The sequence below is a fragment of the Salvelinus fontinalis genome, chromosome 4, assembly GCF_029448725.1.
Source record: "Salvelinus fontinalis isolate EN_2023a chromosome 4, ASM2944872v1, whole genome shotgun sequence".
In the NCBI taxonomy this organism is placed as follows: Eukaryota; Metazoa; Chordata; class Actinopteri; order Salmoniformes; family Salmonidae; genus Salvelinus; species Salvelinus fontinalis.
Genome location: NC_074668.1, coordinates 44,254,889 through 44,278,357, shown reverse-complemented (window position 1 = coordinate 44,278,357; position 23,469 = coordinate 44,254,889). Strand labels below are relative to the sequence as shown.

General features: G+C 42.9%; 1 protein-coding gene across 1 annotated transcript in view; it reads left to right on the top strand.

Moving 5' to 3' along the window:
• The window catches only part of ipo11 (importin 11), a 229,252-nt gene that overhangs the window by 87,768 nt on the left and 118,015 nt on the right, over nucleotides 1-23,469 (top strand). The window contains exons 20-22 of the mRNA XM_055920298.1: nucleotides 1,205-1,318; nucleotides 2,002-2,117; nucleotides 3,504-3,580. Of these exons, the coding sequence (XP_055776273.1) occupies nucleotides 1,205-1,318; nucleotides 2,002-2,117; nucleotides 3,504-3,580 (307 nt within the window). The remainder of the gene's footprint in view (nucleotides 1-1,204; nucleotides 1,319-2,001; nucleotides 2,118-3,503; nucleotides 3,581-23,469) is intronic.

Here is a 23,469-nt window from a genome sequence, read left to right as displayed (position 1 = left end):
ATTCTTAAAGGCAAAAAAAAATGAAGAAATAATGGGGTAGAAAAGGCATAATGAAACCATTGCTCGGAGATGGGGTATATACATTTTTTTTCTCTCTTTCTCTTCTGAATTTACAAATCACCCTTTAGAATGGCTTGGCTCCCTCTCATCTTCTTTAAAGGGCTGCATTTTGAAAGCTGTCTGTCTTTTTGTGATTCTCTTTTCCCCCTGCTCCTTAAAAATGTGTAACGGTGCAAGACATTCAAACAAAGGAGCTCTCCGAGAAAGGAGGGAGGGAGGTGGAGGGAAGTGAGAGAAAGAAGTCTAAGAGGGGAAAGGGACAGGAAGCGAGGAGGAGCTGGAGCAAGTGGAGAAAGAAAGAGAGGCTCTTGTGCATGAAAATGGGTATTAAAACAACGGTATAATTCAGTTTTGGCCCATTGCACTTAGGTAGTTGTGAATCGGAGGCCGCAGGTGCTGACATATTTACCAGTTTCGCAGAGGAAAGGGAGCGACTGGTCTCAGTCGCCATGCCTCTGACTCAATCCAATAAAGATGTCATTATAAACACCTCCTTTACAGAAAAGCTGCCAGAGAAAGAGAGGGTGTGTGTGAGAGAGGGAGAGAAAGGAGTGTGTGGGCTATGGTAAACTCACTCTGAGCTTGACTGTAGAGTTGCGAGTCTGTTAGAGGAGTGGGGCTTAATTTGATATTTACTCATTTGACTTTTATTGCCAAGCAGCAAATGAGCACATTTCAGGGAACATTAGCAGCCAGTGAAAAGAGTTAGTCTGTTTGTGTTGGGTCCTTCGGATGAATACATTGTTATGGCTGCTTAGGAGAGAATGTACACAGAGACGATGCATGTGTGAAAAGTAAGCTGTTGGAGTCTTTCTTGATATTTTGAAATCGTGCTACCACAAATAATATCTTGACCTGCTCCCTACCAACCCTACGATTACAAGGAAGGACATTATCCAACAGTTAGAATGGTTAGGTCTGGCTCAGAATACTTCCCACGTTAGACATTGTGTTAGTACAAGACGTGCGCCCTAACTAGTACAACTGGCACCTGGACCTGCACACACTTCCCAAATGGGACAATAAAGATATTGATTGATTTGATTTGGGCTTACACATTCATATTGTATGAAGGCCTTTGTGTTTCTATTGAATGGAATGCTCTGGTGTTTGTTGTTGCTGATCAGATTGTGTTTTCTCTTAGATCCGGCCATATGTAGGCTGTCTGGTCCAGTACCTGCCACTGCTTTGGAAACAATCAGAAGAACACAACATGCTGCGTTGTGCCATACTCACCACACTGGTTCACCTTGTACAGGTATGACATACGGGGCGGCAGGGTAGCCTAGTGGTTGGAGCGTTGGACTAGCAACCGAAAGGTTGCGAGATCGAATCCCCGAGCTGACAAGGTAGAAATCTGTTGTTTTGCCCCTGAACAAGGCAGTTAACCCACTGTTCCTAGGCCGTCATTGAAAATAAGAATTTGTTCTTAACTGACTTGGCTAGTTAAATAAAGGTAAAAATAAAAAAAAATCGAATCAAAAATACACTCCGTCTTGCCCCTTAGCCCTTCGTTGCCGTTTCTCATCGCTTCTCCCAGTGTGCGTGCGCGCAAATGTATGGGAGGCTTGAGCAAATAACCGTATACTGGGGTATTTTGAAATGCCGACACTATGATTTTCAATACCGTAAAAGCTTCGCTTTTTAGTGTAGGCTCATATTCATTAGTGCAAATTGTAGTAAAACCTTTTGCAACTGAAAAGTTGAACGGAAGCTAGTCTTATTGGACAAATCCAGGTCGTCCCTCAGTTTCGGTCCTTTTTCTTCCATTTGATGTCCATTTGCTGCCCAATCTTAACCAGGGTCTGTGTCAATATACTGTGTAGTAAAGTACAAATCCAGTAAACAAGTAGTGCCATGGACACATATGCACACCATTGTAATCTTTACCCCCTCATAATGTGGTAGGCTTATGTCAATTCCTGTATGATGTCATCACAGGGCCTGGGGGCGGAGAGTAAGAACCTGTATCTCTTCCTGCTTCCTGTGATCCAGCTGAGTACAGATGTCTCGCAACCACCGCATGTCTACCTGCTAGAGGACGGACTGGAGCTGTGGTACGTACACACACAGAGACAAACGGTTCCACACAGAGACAAACACACACAAACTCAGCCCTGAGAGCAGACTGATACTAACGGTCTCTGTCACTCTTCTAAAGGCAGACGTTTATCAGGCACTTACAGCACTCACCTTTCTTCCATCCTTCCCTCTGTAGCACTCTCTCTCACTCCCCTCTTAGATTTTTCCCTCTTTTTCTTCCCTCTGCTTTTATCTCTCTCCCATTATGCGCTCTCGCTCTCTCTCTCTCTCGCTCCCCTCCGCTTAAGTGACGTTGATTTTGCCTTTGCTTCCTCCCAGATAAACAGTTGTAACCGAAATACGTGTTTACCTCATTTACAGAGTCATTTGTGTCAACGGCTTCTCTTTTTTTCCCCACCTGCTGTCTCGCACTCTATTTTGTGTTCTGTCTCGCGGTCCGTCACTCGTTTTTTTGTTCTCCCCTTTCTCTAGCTCTGTCCTTCTCTCCCTCGTTCTCTTTCCTTCAATCACTCTCTTTCACGTTCGTTCATGCCCTCTGATGGGCGATGACGATAAGTTCAAAGTAGGCGTAACACACACTGCCCATTTTCCTGTGCGACTAGAGCTCTGAAAAGAAGACATTTAAATTTGTTCAAAATTGTGGTTCTCCTTACAGGGCCATTTTGTAGTAAATTATCCTATTGTGGAAGGCCTGTCTGGCTTGCAAAAGCTTGAACACTGAGGCCTTAGCGTGGCTCGTCTTTTGTTGTGCCTTTCGATGACGTTGGCCTAGTTACACATGGTTAGCAGTGATAAGAGGGATTACGCGTCCTATCTCTGAGCCGGTGTGTCAAACAGGACAGTCTTTGAACAAGCACATTGTCTGCTTTTAAATTCTCATCTCAAAGGGCAGAACGTCTGCAGTGACGTGCTAGAATGAGCTTGAGTTGCTCTCAATAGACTGACTCAATTGACTGTGATGAACCATTGTCATGGTTTGAGTTTGATTGACTCATTGACAGATTCTTCTTTTATGGTTCAGCCACACATTGACACGTTGCCGTTTCTTCTCCAGCCATAGATATGTACATATTTTGAATCTCAAACACAGTTTTTGTAGTGCTATCTGTTCTGTTCCATTGGTGAAGCATGGTGCTTGCAACGCCAGGGTTGTGGGTTCGGTTCCCACTGGTGACCAGTGTGAAAATGTATGCTCTCACTACTCTTAAGTCGCTCTGGATAAGAGCGTCTGCTAAATTACTAATGTAAACTGGAAGTCTAGGGCTTCGTTATGGTCTGGTCAGCAGGTTTAAATGCTTCTGTGACGCTAACTCTCGTGTCCTCTTTCTCCATTTCACATCCGCCCCCCCCTCTCTCTCGGCACCCTCCTTTCTCTCCTCCATCCCTTTATCAACCTACAGGTTGGTGACATTAGAGAATAGTCCGGCAATCACCCCAGAGCTGCTGAGAATCTTCCAGAACATGTCAGCTCTCCTGGGTGAGTTTTTCATTGTTGATGTTGACGATGCATTTGTGAACGATTGTGAGAGTATTTCATGACCATAGGTTGGCAACCCAAATTCTGTGTGATTTCAATGTGACTTTCTCCATTCTGATGGTTTTATTCTGTTCAGTCCAACTCAAAACAAAAATAGCTAATGAACACACTGTACCCAATACTAGAACTGAGGCTATTAAGGCTATTAACATGGGAAAGACTGTATGAAAATGTGTTTGCTACATGCACATATTACAATACAGCTGTACATAGAGGCAGGGTACAACAATGGTAACAACTAACGAACAAAATTCAAATGTCACACCAGTCCCTCACACCATCCCACAAGTCCAGTCCAGATATGAGTCCAGCTGTTGTTGTTGTTGTGCAGGGCAGAGATGAGTTTGGCTGCTTCCAACTTTCAGTCTCAACAAGAGCAGCAATCACAGAAATGCCTGTGATTGGCTGACCCCACTGTGTCATAAGGCCCCTGGCAACCATGAACTCTAGCAACCAATCGGTTTGGCTAGGTGCAGTGGTGTGAAGGGTCAGTTTACGACCCATAGCCTAGACGGGGGAAGGGAGCCTAATGCTGGAGTTCGAAAGTTGCAGAGTTTGTGTCCCTGAGAGAGGGCTGTGAGAATGAGGTGGTGTGCTAAGAGTCACCGGCAGGGAATTCGTAACAATTCCTCTCTGATTTTACTAGATACCATTGCACAAACAACATGTTTTATCTAGGCCTTCACAAGCACTAGTACCATGCTATAATAATGGCGCTGGGGGGATGGCTCCCTTTCTACGGGCATTCAACCAATTGTGCTATTGTGTCTGTTTTTTTCGCGTTAATTGTACCTCATGTTGTACATAATGTTTCTGCTGCTGTCTCTTATGACCGAAGTCTATTCATCCCTGTGCCCAAGAACACCAAGGTAACCTGGCTAAATGACTGCTGACCCGTAGTACTCACGTCTGTAGCCATGAAGTGCTTTGAAAGGTTGGTCATAGCTCACATCAACACCATTATCCCAGAAACCCTAGACCCCCTCCAAATTGCATACCGCCCCAACAGATCCACAGATGATGCAATCTCTATTGCACTCCACACTGCCCTTTCCCACCTGGACAAAAGGAACACCTATGTGAGAAGTCTATTCATTGACTGGAGCTCAGCGTTCAACACCATAGTGCCCTCAAAGCTCATCACTAAGCTAAGGACCCTGGGATTCATCACCTACCTCTGCAACTGGATCCTGGACTTCCTGATGGACCGCCCCCAAGGTTGTAAGGTTAGGTAACAACACATCTGCCATGCTGATCATCAACACGGGGGCCCCTCAGGAGTGCATGCTCGGTCCCCTCCTGTACTCCCTGTTCACCCATGACTGCATGGCCAGGCAAGACTCCAACACCATCAAGTTTGCTGACGACACAACAGTGATAGGCCTGATCACCGACAACGATGAGACAGCCTACAGGGAGGTCAGAGACCTGGCCGTGTGGTGCAAGGATAACAACCTCTCCCTCAACGTGATCAAGACAAAGGAGAGGATTGTGGACTACGAGAAAAGGAGGACTTGGCACGCCCCCAGGAGCAGGTGTCCACATCACCAACAAACTATCATGGTCCAAACGCACCAATACAGTCGTGAAGAGGGCAAAATGAAGCCTATTCCCCCTCAGGAGACTGAAAAGATTTGGCATGGGTCCTCAGAACCTCAAAAAGTTCAACAGCTGCACCATCGAGAGCATCCTGACTGGTTGGCAACTGCTCGGCCTCTGACTGCAAGCCACTGGGGCCAAGCTTCCTACCATCCAGAACCTCTATACCTTCTTACGGTGTAAGAAGGCTGTAAAAATTGTCAGACTCCAGCCACTCTAGTCATAGACTGTTCTCTCTGCTACCGCATAGCAAGCGGTACCGGCGCGCCAAGTCTAGGTCCAAAAGGCTTCTAAACAGCTTCTACCACCAAGCTATAAGACTTCTGAACAGCTAATCAAATCCAGACTATTTACATTGTCGCCTCCCCCTCTTTTACGCTGCTGCTACTCTCTGGTTATTATCTATGCATAGTCACTTTAACTCTACCTACATGTACATATTACCTCAACTAACCTGTGCCCCCGCGCATTGATTTTGTACTGGTATCCCCTGTATGTAGCCTCGCTGCTGTTATTTTACTGCTGATCTTTAAGTATTTGTTACTTACTGTATCTGTTTTACTCAACACTTATTTTTCTTAACTGCATTGTTGGTTAAGGGCTTGTATGTACGCATTTCACTATAAGGTCTACAGCTGTTGTATTCGGCGAATGTGACAAATAAAATTTGATTTGATATTAGGTAGCTGTGTGCTCAGACCTTTAGTACTTTTAGCACGTTAGCTAGCCAACTAACTCGTTTTTAGCATTAGCTAACACAACTAGCTAGCAAAAGACAGACAATAAGATACACAAACTAGTAGTGTAATTATAGAATGCTTGTGGAAATCATAATATCACCATCTGACCATGCAGACTGCAGAGTGAACGGCGAGAAATAGGGTTGGATGGTATCAAGATTTTTATATTGTCAAACTGTCCTTCTCTTGTACTGGGATATACGGTATTACCGGCTTAGTACACAAGGAGGCGCCAAACATGCACAAAAAATGCTCGGAGATGAAGGGAGAGGGGAAGACGAGCTTTGACTTCTCAAATATGGCAGAAAGCTAACACAATATAATGCAGTCATCTTATTAATTCAGCCACTTATAATAACTAGCAAGATAAACTTAAGAGTCTTATAATGCGGAATTCTGCGTTTTTCACGCATGAAAAACATATGCTTTAGAAATGTTTTGCTATGTTTTGTAAACGCACGTATAAAATACTTATTAAAATACTAACTTTAAACAAAACATTAGGAAATGTAGCTGGCTACACTCTTTCTATGATAAACATTATAAATATGATGGCCATACATTGTTCTTGCTAAAAAAGACATAGCTTTTTTTATTGTAAGCTAATTTACTTGTGTGGCTGCCAGCCAAATAGTGTTGCGCTAATGTATTTTCTGTGAAGGAAAACTGTAGTTCCATGTCCCTGATCACTCTGTTGAAGCAAAACACAGTTGACTTTCAATATAAAATTCCACCACTGTCAATACACAGCTGGACTCACTGCTCCTGCTTTCTCCCGTTGTGCCAGTTACAAACACACACGTGACTGGCTTAACTGTTTTCTGGTGAACTATGGTACATGTTTCATAATGTCAAATAATGAGACGGGTGAAATGAAGAGCGTGATCTGCATTATCTAACCTATTGCACAACTAGACTGCAGGTATTTTCTTAAACAGTAGCATCAAATATTAAAATGTATTGAAAAACGTAAAGGAAATAGTTTCATCGGTATTGTAAAACTATCCCTTGGCTATTTCCAAATACCCCGGTGTAAGGTACATACAGTATACCGCCCAAGCCCGACAGCAATAACCACAAACAGACATTGGCAGCCCTAAAAAGCACATCCATCATCATTCTGTGTAAGTAGGTAGAAGCAGTAAAAACTCATTGTTTCTATTTACATAGTTACACATACTTATTGTAGGTCATTCTGGTTAAGAGCCGGTACTAACTGGCTAAAATGTCAAATTTCTTCATGTTATGAAAGGTATGATCTCAGAAAACCAAAACAATATTATGTAGTTTTCTTTTTGGAAAAATGTAACCCTATAGTTTTCTCTGTCGAATGAGTCTCCGTAGTGTAACGTGTTGCTGTCCTAGGGTTGAGTCAGGGAGGGACGACAGAGTAGCCTATCACTCAGTTCTGTGATATAGGGTCATAGTTCGTCTTGTTCCAGGAATTGCTTCAAGGCCAGAGGAATCATGATGTTGTATTCACTGGCGCTTGATTGAGTGTGGCGCTAGTGGCTGGGCGACTTGTGGTCAGTAGTAAATCCCCAGGCCTGTGGTGTGAAGACAGAGTACAGAGACGGGATTGAAGAGTGGGGATTGATTCAGTGCTGTAAACAGTGTAGTTTGGGGAACATTGACACAGGCTCACTATGTAACTCCAGGTATATATGGATACGGTCCAGTTGTAAAAGTAGAATTAATTTCTTCCCAGTACAGGACCTCGCATGCACCAAAAAATGTTATGGGCCTAATGATATAATTACATATAGAATCCATATTAATTCAATAATATATCTGAGCCTAGTCGTTAATATTTAACTTTTAAAATTTTATTTTATTGTGGCATGAACACAACCATTCATGTTTTCACTCCAATAGCTCCTTTACTAGGCTACCCGCGGACGTTCATCCACTCGCAACATTTCCAGCCTCCAGACAGTGGTGAATGTCATCTGTCACACAAAACACGACAAGTGTAATGACATTTGCTGATTGTCATTAGGCCAGAATGTATGCGTCCACTGATGTCCGCGTGCGTCTCGTTGTCAGACACTCGTCTCTGCCTTGGCAAAATGTCAGTGTTTTTCATCTAACCACGTCCAGTTTTGAGCGTAGGCTATACCACCCGTTTTCAAGTCCATGCGCTCATTTTTCATGCCTCTGACATGTGGTAATGATAAGTGATATAATAGCTTCCAGTTTTCTCAACATTTCGTTTTTATTACTGTGATATGCTCATGTTTTACCGGTATGGCGTACCCCCCGGTATTTATTTTGCCGGGACGTCATACCGGACCGCCATCACCTTACTTTCAGCCCTGATACTGTCTTAGATCACTCTTTAAATATATCTAGATGGGCTCTTGAGGGCAGCTGCCAATGGCATTGTCTATCCATATAGTCTTAGTCTGATAGGAGTGGGGTGTGCTGTAGTTGCTATTGAATAGCGATGAGTGGACCTAATAGCAGCGTGTGCTCCCAGCATTAACCCACATAAAGCTCTCATGTTTTATGAATTCCATGCTGTAAATAACTTCTCCCTCTTTTCAATCTGGCAACCGTTGCTCTTGCCCAGATTTGTGCGTCAGCAACCAGGTCTAAATCAGCCCCATAGCCTTTCAGTCCCAATACATTCTCACAAACAACATAAAGAGAGGAAAGGTTTTGGACTCCCGAGTGGCGCAGCGGTCTAAGGCACTGCATCAATCATCACTACAGATCCGGGTTCGATCCCAGGCTGTGTCACAACCGGCCATGACCGGGAGTCCCATAGAGCAGGCACACAATTGGCCCAGCATCGTCCGGGTTAGGGGGGGGGGCTCATCGCGCTGTAGCGACTTCTTGTGGCAGGCCGGGCGCCTCCAGGCTGACTTCGGTCATCAGTTGAACAGTGTTTCCTCTGACACATTGGTGCAGCTAGCTTCTGGGTTAAGCGGGTGGGTGTTAAGGAGCAGGGTTTGGCGGGTCATGCATGACTTGACCTTCGCCTCTCCCAAGCCCGTTAGGGAGTTGCAGCGATGAGACAAGATCTTAATTGGATATCACGGAATTGGGAAGAAAAACGGTGTAAAAAAAACGAAGAGGTTTTAAATAAATGCAGCTAAAATAGGCCTTGTGAATAGTAGTATTTTTTTCGTAACATCCCCATTTTTCTGCTGTCCAAATGGGTTCCTTTATCTTCTCAGTAATGTAGAAAAGCATGAAGAGACAGACATATGATGTAACATGTCTATATCTCTGTGGCTTTGCCTCCAGATCCTGCTCTTACAGTGTGTTGGGAACAGCCTCCTCATCCCCACGGACTCATTTAGTTTTGAAGCTTATTTAAGCTCCTAAACACCCGTCAAACTGTCTCCCAGGCAGATAGCTTTAATATCTTTTTTAATACAGTTGGTTGGCCTCTCACCCCCTTTCTCCCTTTACGCACCTCAGTGTCCCCAGAATGGCTCTCCCAATGCTGATGTGCCACGTTGACACCCCTATAATGTCTGTCCTTATTAAAATGTACTAGACAGTACAGAAAGATGAGCGATGTTGCTGCTGCTCTAGGTTGATCAGACGATCCACCTACTAACCCATCTGTCAACTATACATGCAGAAGGACCTTTGATGTCCTCAGAAAGGGTGTCCTTATTCAGTGTTAACACCCAAGTCCCGACTTACAGCCACACCCGTCACTCCCTCCTTTCATCCTTCTCCCACTTTCCTATTCTGGCCTAATGGAAAGTGTGACACTTCTCTTAATGAGGTTTTCCACAGATGTAATCAATTTCACAACTAGTGACAGCTCCTTCTCATTAGTCATACAACAAGCCGCACGTCGGGTTAGGAGGGAAGCGCTAGCCTCTGTTAGTAGGCCTCATTTTTAGGAAATGCATTTATTAATAGAAGAAATAGACCTTAGGATTTTCATTCTGTTATTAAAATGTCAGACGTGTTCAGTAGTGCCGTGGCAATAACTGGTATGAATTAATGTGATTCCCCTGAGTTGCCATTCGGGTTTGCAGTTTGCATCTTAGCACTGGTGTTTAGTTGGATATATAATTTGGACACCCTTTTTTTTGCGTCACATTCACAGAAGCTATTTGTCACTGTTTATTGGGGGGGGGGGGGGGGGCAGCAATTTATATCTGAAATCCTCATCGCCTACTGATTAACTTGTCAATATAGTAGATTTAAAATGTTTTTAGCTATTAATATGTCAATATTTATATTTAGAAATTAGCTATGCCATATATAGCCAGTTAATATAACATTGTTTTGGATTTCACCCCCGTCTCAAAAGCAAATAGTTTTGACCGTTTTACTTTATTGAGGAGAACTGCTCTCTTCTCCCATTCCAACCAGTGCTGCTCGCAAGAATGATTCCTGTCCTTGTTATGAAACACCTTCACCCTGTTCATGTAAAAATGACAAAATGCACTGAACTACCAAAAATCAGCAGTTATATGTGCCAAGATGTGAGTTTGGCCCACTCCGGGAGCCTACACAGCTCCTCCGGTAAAACACCCTTTTTTACCACGCATTTGGTAACAATGACCCAGCAAATTACATTGGTTGTCCCTCAATTAATAAATCCTATGATTTAATGTTGCGAAAGCCATTTCACAAACATCTTAATGCTGAAGGTACCGTGCAGATGTAGCCTACGGATATTAGAACAGTGATAGGGTAGGCCTACCTCTCATTGGCGCAAGCAGCTGCGTCTCCTGCACCGTGTGCACAGTTAACAGATTTGTAGTTCAATGTCATACACAGTTACATGCATAAAAGTTTGATATGCTGAAGGAGAGAGTGCATGAATTTAGTCACATCAGGTAAGAGGTGTTTTCAGAATAATGCAGATTTTTTGTTGTAAAAATTGTCAGTAAACCGGTGATTTGTAACATTTGAATCGGTTTTGGATCAGATTGGGCTTCCGAGGACCGATGCACTGGCATCTTAAACATTTGAACTGTAGACCGATACATATCGGTAAATCGTTATATCCCTAATAGTCTGGTCTGCTAGTGTTGTTTGGTCTAGCCTGGTCTGGCAGATGAAGATGACTGGTATATCTCTGCTGAACTGGAGCAGGGGAATGTTACTAGTTAATGAGTTTGATGGATAATCTTACCTAGCTAAGCAGTTAGTACGAGCTAAAAGAAGCTACTGCACGATAACAGCAGGCTGAAAGATAAGTCAGTCAGGTAGAAAACAATGTTACTTGAGATGTCAGATCATGCTTTAAAAAACAATGATATTAATACTAGGGATGGGGGAAAATATCTATACAGTTACATATCGAAAGATTATTTGGGACAATATTTTATTGATACTTTGACTCCAAAGTGCAAGTCGGGTGTGTGTACCTGCGGCAAGACTCTGGTATTTTAGCTTGTTTTCTTTCTTCTTTTTAAATAGTGAGCCAACATGTCAGCACTTTTATTTCCATGACTGATCAAAACCACTTTTTATTGCTTTTTCTCTCTGCAGCCAGACTTATACAAAGCTATATCAAATAAAATAAAATCACAGTATCGAATGGTAATGCACATAGAATCGTGAGAATCCCAATACATATTGCCGCCTAAATGTCACAAAAATATTGTATTTTGAGGTCCCTGGCAATTTCCTGCCCTAATGAATACACCTTCATGCCTCTCTGCCTGGTGTTGTTCAGTGAAGACTTCTACTTCCTACTCGAATGCTAATCTGATGTATTCTGACAGCTGACCTCCACACCAACACACCCAGAGGAGGGATCTCTACATGGCAGGAGCTTGACTCCATTTTGTATTCTCTTTTGACACATGAATCTCGTCGGACGTCTTGTATGGTGGCCCACACAGGAGAGTGAGACGTCTGCCTGGGTTATCACGTTCAGATAAGAGATATCTTTTTAAAAAGAGGCTTTATCCCAAATCGCAGCTATTGCAGAGGGGAATGTTAGACACATTACAGAACTACGAAGGTTACCAGACAATAGAACAATGTCTCCAATCCATTTACTCTAATTTATTGGATCTCTGTATTTAACTCCGAATCTCTAATTTGGATGGGATCTGCAGTAACTCCGGAGGTCTTTGCTTTCTAAATGGACTGTTCGAAATCAGCTGCAACACATATTTTCAGATGATGTCATAGCGTTTTCATTAGTATACACTCTATTCCAGTGGTCATCAACTGGTCTATCGTGATCGACTGCTCGATCTTCAAGGCATTCCTAGTCGATCACCAAACATTTCTGTAGAAAAGCCAAAGATAAAGGCTTGCGCTCCTTTCCTTTTTTTTCTCGTGTTACGCAGTTTGCACTTGATTCAGAAGCCGGCCAATCGGATAACTCAACTCAAATCACCGTGGCTACAGCTTCCATCAAAGCCCACATGAGATTGAATAACTTTTAAATACCATGACCTGAGAGACTGTCAAAGAATACAGCAAAGGGCTGCTGTTTCTATGAGTGAGTTCATGCTTAAGTTTTTATTCAGAACTGTCAACACTGTTTTTATTCAACACCATTGCAAACCATAATATGCGCCTATCGATACACTTGGCTACTAATTCATTGCAGCTGCAGGGCGAGTGGTACTACGACCACTCACGCTGCAGCTGCTATGAATTAGTAGCCAAGTGTATCGATAGGCCTGCATTTTTAGTAGCAGCTCGTTGTGTGTGTTTTAATATCGGGGAATATTTAACTTTCTCTGATCATAGGAACAGCGTGAATTTGTGCATAAGACAGTCGCGTTGCAACTCAAGATTTTCGGAATTCCAACCTGAAGATCACTGACGTCAGCATTTGACCTCTTTCTATATACACTTTGCTTGTGTCTCCTCTTCTTGTTGGTGTCCTTTAGTAGTGGTTTCTTTGCAGTAATTCGACCATGAAGGCCTGATTCCCACAGTCTCCTCTGAACAGTTGATGTTGAGATGTGCATTGCTGCATTGCTTGCTGTTTGGGGTTTTAGGCTGGGTTTCTGTACAGCACTTTGAGATATCAGCTGATGTAAGAAGGCCTATATAAATACATTTGATTTGATGTGTCTGTTGCTTGAACTCTTTGACGTATTTATTTGAGCTGCAATTTCTGAGGCTGTTAACTCTAATGAATTTATCCTTATCCACAAATTATCTTTTAACAAGGCACACCTGTTCATTTAAATGCATTCTAGGTATAATATAATAATATAATAATAATAATAGGTGACTCCCTCATGAAGCTGGTTGAGAAAATGCCAAGTGTGCAAAGCTGTCATCAAGGCAAAGGGTGGCTACTTTGAGGAATCTCAAATATAACATATATTTTGATTTGTTTAACACTTTTTTTTGCTTACTACATGATTCCATGTGTTCTTTCATCGTTTTGATGTCTTCAACTATTATTCTACAATGTAGAAAATGGAACATTCTACAACTTTTGACCGGTAGTGTATATATTCTTCCACCCAGTTGTCTTGAAGCACCATGACCATCAGATGCAGGTACCATCAGTCCAGTAAAATGCAAAGCAACTTATTTCAATTTATGCTCAGCTGTGCCTCGCAATTACTCCACCAACTGATCTATTTTGTTATCAAAGTTTGAGTTTTGAAATATAATATGGTCTGAGAATAACAATGTTGTCAGGCTATGCTGTGATAATGTATTAGGCCTATTGCACAAACCTCATTTCTACAGAACTGTTTTTGTGAGGTTAATGTCTGGAAGATGGCGTCGGAGGGGATGGCTGCCTGCTAATTATCTATAGGCTATGTTTCAACTTTATGTTTGAGGCTTTACTGAGCAGGATCAACTTCTCTCTTCGAGGAGAGCCCACCGCACTTCACGCTTGTTTGCGCAGATCAGGTATGCATATATTTGCGCGGTCTTGCGAGAATTGGAGCATTTTCTTGCTGGTGCTCGCTTTGCCTTCCTTGATGTTTTCCTTACAAATAATAACTTTGGACATGTGTGCGTTCCTATCAGAGTTCCTGATATTCTGTATATCGTGTTGTCGTTTCTTTTGTAGGAGCATTCAGTATGTATGTATGTATGTATGGAGCATAATGTATTTACAGTTTTATTCACATGTTTTCATGTACTGGTGACATGCATTCCGATTATTGCAAATATTGTAATGGACAAATATGATGTGTGCAAAATACTTTTTTGAGTGTTGTACTGATCAGAATTAGCATAGCTATTTGCCAGCTATGTGTGGTGCCATGTTTGTTGACATTATACAATGCATTCTGGGTGTCACAATCTGTCAGACCAAAGATGTTATAATGAGGCGAAGGAATGGTTCCCTCATCTTTCGAGAAAACTTCCGGAAGTGAATGAAGGGAGGTGGATGATCGTAGATGAGATCTTCAGTTCCTTGGCAATTTCTCGCATGGGAATAGCCTTCATTTCTCAGAACAAGAATAGATTGACGAGTTTCAGAAGGAAGTTATTTGTTTCTGGCCATTTTGAGCCTGTAATCGAACCCACAAATGCTGATGCTCTAGATACTCAACTAGTCTAAAGAAGGACAGTTTTATTGCTTCTTTAATCAGAACAACAGTTTTCAGCTGTGCTAACATAATTGCAAAAGGGGTTTCTAATTATAAATTAGCCTTTTAAAATGATAAACTTGGATTAGCTAACACAATGTGTCATTGGAACACAGGAGTGATGGTTGCTGATAATGGGCCTATGTAGATATTCCATAAAAAAATCTGCCGTTTCCAGCTACAATAGTCATTTACAACATTAACAATGTTAATTGTTGCAGGTACCATCTGTTTTTCTGATCAATTTGATGTTATTTTAATGGACAATAAATGAGCTTTTCTTTCAAAAGCAAGGACATTTGTAAGTAACGCCAGACTTTTAAACGTTAGTGTACATATTACCTCGACTAACCGGTGCCCACGCACATTGACTTTGTACTGGTACCCCCTGTATATAGCCTCACTATTGTTATTTTACTGCTGCTCTTGAATTATTTGTTACTTTTATCCTTTTTTTCTATTTCTTTTTTCCCCTCAAAACTGCATTGTTGGTTAAGGGCTTTCAAGTAAGCAATTCACTGTAAGGTCTACACGTGTTGTATTCGGAGCATGTGACAAATACGATTTGATTTGTTAAATTTTGTAAGTAATGTTTAAAACAAATCTGAGCGGTGGATCTCTGCTTGCTTTTAAGACTGCGAAAGTGATCTTGACTCAGAAAAGGTTGGTGACCACTTCTCTATTCCATCTACTGTATTTCATCTGAATCTCTACTCTAGGCCTGTTCCAGAGTTATATTTTTTGCCTTCACATCATTAACGTTTAGGGTCTATGGAGGGCGCACTATACACTTGCTTTTGGTGCCTATGCTGAGCCATGCCTGTCTCTTCTCTCTCCCATCTTTCTCTCTCTTGAGGTTTCTGCTCAGACATGACTTTTCAAAGCCCGCCTCCACCACAGGGCGCCCTAGCCTTTTCACTAACTCTGAAGCTCCTTCGGCTATCTTGTTGTTGATGCTGTGTTAGGGGGCTTGGTAATGAACAACAACGCTACTTGGTTCTTATGAAGCTGTTGGTCTCTAGCTAGCATACTCTAGCGACCATAACTTGCTACCTAATGCAGTTGGAGTGTTGGTGGTCTATGGACACTGATGTATCAACATTTTCATGGTCTGGTCTTTATGCCCACTGTGTTATCAGGCCATGGCTGTTCCGCTGGGGTTGTTGCACAAAGGCATGGAGTGCTCTGTGAACCACGGGGAACAAAGGGCTCTCCTAGTTTTAAAAGTTACGCCTCTCTTAGTTCAATTATGCGTTGTCCTTCTGTGTACACAACAATAAATATCCATGACTTGCTACAACCCATTATTTAAATTTGGCGAGGCAAATAATTCAGTCCGGTTATTGTCCCAGGATGAGTATTAGATTGCGCAGCCTAAGGTTTTACATAACCTTGTTTACTGATGTGATTGAAGTTCAATAGAGGGTGGTCATTCTTCTTCTGTAGTTTAGAAAAGTTTGTTCACCATGGGACGTCATCCATTTATGCTTTATTTTGAATTCTATTCTCTGTGGTTTATGTGCGATTGCTGTGAACTCAAGGAGCAGCCCTGTGTCTTTACTCTGAATTAGTCTAACGGCTTATACAGACAGTCTGGGCACCCTTACACCCTAATGGTACAGAGTCTCACCAAATGTATACTGAACAAAAATATAAACGCAACATGTAAAATGTTGGTGCCATGTTTCATGAGCTGGAATAAAAGATCCCAAACATTTTCCATACGCACAAAAAGCTAATTTGTTAAGATCCCACCCTGTTAGTGAGCATTTTATCTTTTGTCAAGATCATCCATCCATCCAGGCTGTATCACAACCGGCCGTGATTGGGAGTCCCATAGGGCAGCGCACAAATGGGCCAGCATCGTACGGGTTTGGCCGGTGAAGGCCGTCATTGTAAAACATAATTTGTTCTTAACTGACACTCTATAATGTTCAGTTTTGTCACACAATGCAATGCCACAGATGTCTCAAGTTTTGAGGGTGCATGCAATTGGCATGTTGACTTCAGTGATGTCCACCACATGTAACCACACCAGCCCAGGACTTCAACATCCGGCTTCTTCACCTGTAGGATCCTCTTGGGGGGGAATGACTCATTCTGATTGGCTGGGCCTGGCTCCCCAGTGGGTGAGCCTGGTTCCCAAGTGGGTGGGCCTATGCCCTCACAGGCACAATCATGGCTGCACCCCTGCCCAGTCATGTGAAATCCATAGGTTAGGGCCAAATGAATTGATTTCAATTGACTGATTTCCTTATATGAACTTCAACATCCTTGAAATTGTTCACATTTTTCTGTCAGCCTGTCCTTAGTGCCCATTTGATGCACAGATTTTCAATCTCGTCATGGAGCCCCCAAATCCTGCAACTTTTGGGAATGGACCAACTGTGGCGGTCATGAAATTTTGTTAGTCTGTAATTGTCATTTACATTTACATTTAAGTCATTTAGCAGACGCTCTTATCCAGAGCGACTTACAAATTGGTGCATTCACCTTAAGATATATCCAGTGGAACAGCCACTTTACAATAGTGCATCTAAATCTTTTAAGGGGAGGGGGGGTCAGAAGGATTACTTTATCCTATCCTAGTTATTCCTTAAAGAGGTGGGGTTTCAGGTGTCTCCGGAAGGTGGTGATTGACTCCGCTGTCCTGGCGTCGTGAGGGAGTTTGTTCCACCATTGGGGTGCCAGAGCAGCGAACAGTTTTGACTGGGCTGAGCGGGAACTGTACTTCCTCAGAGGTAGGGAGGCGAGCAGGCCAGAGGTGGATGAATGCAGTGCCCTTGTTTGGGTGTAGGGCCTGATCAGAGCCTGAAGGTACGGAGGTGCCGTTCCTCTCACAGCTCCGTAGGCAAGCACCATGGTCTTGTAGCGGATGCGAGCTTCAACTGGAAGCCAGTGGAGAGAGCGGAGGAGCGGGGTGACGTGAGAGAACTTGGGAAGGTTGAACACCAGACGGGCTGCGGCGTTCTGGATGAGTTGTAGGGGTTTAATGGCACAGGCAGGGAGCCCAGCCAACAGCGAGTTGCAGTACTCCAGACGGGAGATGACAAGTGCCTGGATTAGGACCTGCGCCGCTTCCTGTGTGAGGCAGGGTCGTACTCTGCGGATGTTGTAGAGCATGAACCTACAGGAACGGGCCACCGCCTTGATGTTAGTTGAGAACGACAGGGTGTTGTCCAGGATCACGCCAAGGTTCTTATCGCTCTGGGAGGAGGACACAATGGAGTTGTCAACTGTGATGGCGAGATCATGGAACGGGCAGTCCTTCCCCGGGAGGAAGAGCAGCTCCGTCTTGCCGAGGTTCAGCTTGAGGTGGTGATCCGTCATCCACACTGATATGTCTGCCAGACATGCAGAGATGCGATTCGCCACCTGGTTGTCATGCATATGACTGCCAGTCTCACCGTAATTAACCGTTAATTAACCATTGCTTTGCTGCTCTGCTTGTGTGGCAGCCAAGTTGGGGGGTATATAATCAATGGAATATTCAATTAAAATTACACAATTGAAAGTGAAATGAGAAAGAAAGGCTACACCAACCAAAAGCCAACAGGTAGGCTGCTATTTAGGCTAGAATCTGAATGGAGTTATGTTGCTCCCAGCCTCCCATGTCTAACTCACACACACACATCGCACAGCCTCTGCTCCCTAATAGCCTACATCCTCTCTCTATTTCTCTCTCTCTCTCTCTGTCTCTCTGTGTCTGTGTAATTGCTCCAGTTTAAAAAAATAAATGGAAAAAAACGGGGAAAAAAATGGCTTTTCTGCTGCTTCCCTCACTTGGACCGGTTGTCCTTTTGGGAACGGGTTTTAAAAATAAGTGTTTGCATATTGGGTCCAGGGCTTTCCCGTGTCCATTTCGGAATCCATCACCATTTTCCCTTATTATTCAAATTAAATCATGACTTGTTTAGAGAGGGATTAGAGAGCGCTCGATTGTCCGTCCGAGTACCAGGTCATTAGCAAGTTTAGTAGACTAACAATCAGCATTCATTTGTGCAGTTTTGGATGGGATAATCAACGGTCACAGACAATTTGACCGAGGTCATGACTGGCGGTAATACGGTCACCACGACAGCCTCAGAGCCTCAGTGTTCCCAACAGACATTAAAGCTGTTTCGGGAATGGTTATCTCACAGAAATGCAGGCCCAGCGTTGAACACACACTTTGTTTTGTCCGATAATTCCTAGTCCTGCCGGTCTCCACCATATGCCCAGGGCCAGACTGCTATCTTCTGTGAATGTTTTTATCAGTACCTTTGCAGCTGTTGTCGGTAATACAAAGACCTAGTTTATCAATCCAGCTCAGTGATGTTTTGTAGCAGCCAATAGTTTGATTGGATATATTTTTTTATTTTCAAGTGACTTCTAGGCCCACAAGGAATATCTTCACGGGGCCTTTGCTGGGTCTATACTATGCCCCTGTCTTACCTCTGCTTTTAATGGTGCTGAGGAGGAGAGGGAAAGGAAGGAGAATGAGTCAGAGCAAGAGAATGACGTCTACTATACCACAGAGGTCATACAGATGGACAAATCATAAAAATGCCACACAGACAATTTTAGACATTTTTTTTATAAATAATTCTCATTTATCTCCAATTCAGCAGGTCAGCAGGCAGGTTTGAATGACAAGACAATTAGTGAACAATGTACACCTGGTATTAAAAGTTGTGATGTGCTTGGGGAGTTGGAGATGCAGGTGAGTCACTTGAAAGAGGGCTGTGCATTGCATCTGATCACCCCAGTGCGTACAGGTAGCTCACTAAAAGACGATCTCTGCTTCTCCAACAGCCAGAACAAGGCAGAACTAGACTTCCGTTTGGCACGGTCGTCCAAACCCATTAAATATATTGAAATTCAACTAAGTATATTAGCTCATGGACAAGTAGCTTTTAAGGAAAGGTGAAGACTTGTCAACGGACCTTGATATTGCGATTTGTTTAGCAAATTACTTCGGCATACTGCTCTCAGCAGAAACTCAGAAAGAGAGTTATAGGGGTGTACAAACTTTAATGCTTTTGTTTTTAAAGTGTTGACTCGGCTGCCCCCCCCCCGTTCACACAGTGGAGTTTTTATGATTTTTTTGAAAGCCTTATTAAATCCAACCTTTCACTCCACATTGTCCTTCCCAAATTCAACGCAGCCGCGAAATCCAATTCAATTTATTCTCTCCCTGAATGCCTTTTTTTCCGTATTGATATTCATATGAACAGTCCCTGGAAGATATTGCTACTGTAAGCCAGCTTATCAGCTGGCTTTCACCATTTCCGATGAATGTAAATGAACTGCTTGGTGAAAGTTCCCAAGGTTTGTGCATGTCATTAGAAAAGGTACATAGTTATTAGTTAAATGGTTTAGAGCCATTAGAAACCGTCAGTGTTATTTAAGTCCTTGACTTCTCCTGATCCATAACCCCCTGGAGTGTTCTGGTTGTATGCGGAGATATGTTTTCATATCCAGCCATGAGAAACCTCCCTAGGTGTGTGTGTACGTGGATGTTTGTGCGTGAGAGAACCCAGTCGGATGCACCACCTGATGGGATCAAATCAGTGTGTGTGGAATTGAGGGAATTGTAGTGCCATTCCTTACCTGCGCTAGGGGAGGGGGGTGGACGTGGACAAAATGTTGCCATTTTCAAGCAAATTTCCTGCAATTCTACACATTTTGGCATGTGCCGTGTTCTTATCCTACCTGTGTGACTTAAGCATTATAACAAAATCAATGGCATGACTAGGGTTGCAAACGAGAAATGCTGATGAATGTCTTACTCGAGCTGTGTATGCAACTGGTTGACCTCTAATGCGCACAGGCAATGTGTATTAGAAGACATTTCTGAATGTTCTTTGCCCAGCATACACCCCTCCAACCAGACATGCTTTATCTACTCATTTGCTGGATGCAGAGTTCAACAGAGGTCAAGTGAAGGTCAAGCAAATCATAGAGAAAGCAGACTGTATTGCAATCATCTCTGATGGGTGGTTGAATGTTCATGGGCAAGGAATAATTAACTACATCATCTCCACCCCTCAACCAGTATGCTACAAGAGCACAGACACAAGGGACAACATATACACCGGTCTCTACATTGCAGATGAGCTGAAGGCAGTCATCAATGACCTTGGACCGCAGAAGGTATTTGCACTGGTGACAGACAATGCTGCGAACATGAAGGCTGCTTGGTCTAAAGTGGAGGAGTCTAACTTACTTCACACCCATTGGCTGTGCTGCTCATGCATTGAATCTGCTCCTCAAGGACATCATGGCACTGAAAACAATGGAAGCACTCTACAAGAGAGCCAAGGAAATGGTTAGGTTATGTGAAGGGTCCTCAAGTTATAGCAGCAATCTACCTGACCAAGCAAAGTGAGAAGAATAAGAGCACCACATTGAAGCTGCCCAGCAACACCCGTTGGGGTGGTGTTGGCATCATGTTTGACAGTCTCCTGGAGGGGAAGGAGTCTCCCAAGAAATTGCCATATCACAATCTGCCAATATGGACAGCCCCATCAAGAGGATCCTCCTGGATGATGTATTTTGGGAGAGTGGTAAGCAGCCTGAAACTCCTGAAACCTATAGCAGTAGCCATTGCACAGATTGAGGGAGACAATGCCATCCTGTCTGATGTTCAGACTCTGCTTGCAGATGTAAGAGAAGAAATCCGTAATGCCCTGCCCACTTCACTCTTACTCCAAGCAATACATCAAAAAGCGTGAAGACTTCTGCCTGAGGCCCATACACGCCACAGCGTAGATGTTGGTCCCCAAGTATGCTGGTAAGAGCATCCTGTCCTGTACAGAGATCAACAAGGCCTATGGTGTCATTACTACCGTGTCTTGCCACCTTGGCCTGGATGAGGGCAAGGTTCTTGGCAGTCTGGCAAAGTACACTTCCAAGCAAGGGCTTTGGGATGGAGATTCAATTTGGCATTCGTGCCAACATATCTCATCAGCCACCTGGTGAAAGGGACTTTGTGGATCTGAGGCTCTTTCCCCTGTTTCCTCCTCCATCCTTTAAATCCCACCAACATCAGCCACCTCAGAGCGCAACTGGTCCTTGTTTGGGAACACACACACCAAAGCACGCAACAGGCTGACCAATACAAGGGTTGAAAAATATGTGGCCATCCAGGCAAATATTAGGCTTTTTGAGCCTGACAACGAGCCATCCTCAACAAGGGGACAGTGAAGATGAGGCCTCAGAGTCTGTTCAAGAGGTGGACATTGAGGAGGTCCAGGGAGAAGACATGGATGCCTGAGGAAGACAACCAAAGCTTTAGTTTCTAGACTATCATTTTACAGATGTATTTTGAAAACGTTTTTGGGAGATGCGATGGATCATTGGGGATCATTCAATATTCAATGTTGATCAGTGAAATCATTCCATGTGAAGGGGTCAACTCATTTAATTCAAGTTCAATTCACAACTATTTTTTTTATTTTTATTTCTATTGGAAGGATTTAATAATTTGCAGTTCTGTCTACTTATGATAATGTAAAAGGTTTATCTTTCTGTCTCCATATGATATGGTAAATATATCCAATGCAATAAACATATACATTTAAATGGTATTCATTTGCATATATTTCCGTTATTTCCCATATATTCCTTTTTCTTCCCACGGAAAGTTTCCACCTCTGAATATTCCCTAATATGTGCAACCATAGGCATGACATTTTGGCGATTTTTGATTCTCCCTGATTAGTTTTTTTTATTTCTTTGTTTTTTAGTTCTCAAAGATGATCTTATTTAAACATGTATAGCTCCATTAACTTTTCTGCATAATTTATATCTGGTTTTAGTCATTTAAGTTTACGCTGAAAACATTTTACCAACCCCAAATTTTGGGGGTTGCAGCAACGATTTACCAGCAGTAGCCCGCCACTGTTAAATGAATATAGGGGAAACACTGATCATTTAGTATGTATTAACAAGTATCCTCGGTCAAGTGAATGCCATATCCTAATCCTGTTAAAAAGACAAAATACTGCTGGTGCCCAGGCATTTAATCTGTAATTCAGGGTTCCCTAACTGCTTGGCCACAGTTGATTTATTTTTATTTTATTTGGGCCCCCAAGTTTTCTGAGCAGAATTATGTATTTATTTTTATTGTTGGACATAAGACTGTAAAAACACCAGCAAATCAGCTCCAAGTGGTTTTAACATTGGAAAGCCATTCCAGAGTATTCCCACGCATAATAGAGAATGATCGTATACAAATGTAAGCAAGGTTTGAGAGGATTGTTTTAGTCAAATATTATATCTGTTGGGCTTCCTGCGGTCAATTTGCGGTTTACAAATTAATTTCTAATTATGTTCCGGGCCGGTCCCCTGAGCATCCGCTCAAGAAAAAAATTGCCCCGAGGCTGAATCTAGTTGATCCCTGCTGTAATATGGATATACATTTGAAGAATGGATTATGCACATTGGAGCGTGAAGTCACTTGATGGGCCACATCATGCCTGGACTGCTTTAGGACTAGTGTGTGTCATGCTGGGAACCCGTCTCTGGGGCTATGAGGATCATACTGCACTTCAAATTGTTTATTTAGAAACAGTCTATATGGAGATTATCGTTCACATTCTCTCTCTCTCTTTGCATGTCCCTTTCTCTTTTCTCTGTTCCCTCTCCCCGCCTCTTCCTCTTCACAGTCTAATACCATCATTTCATCCATTAGTAGTAAGAAGAACCCTTATTCAGACAAACTTCCAACATCCTCCCCTAACACGTTCCCAGTGCATTCCAACGTTCCAAAGTGAATTTCCCTCTGTGAAAGAATCCTCAACGGAATTGAAAGGGAGCTTTATCAAAGCGTTCTATTAGTTTACTTGCACTCACTCCATTCTTCCGTCCTTCAGGGATCAATTAAAACCTGTAGAAGTCCCATTTCTCACCTTAGCCGTATCTGGCATTGTGCTGAAATAAAGATATTCAGAGGATAATTTTCACCTGGGTATAACTTTTAGATTATGTCAAT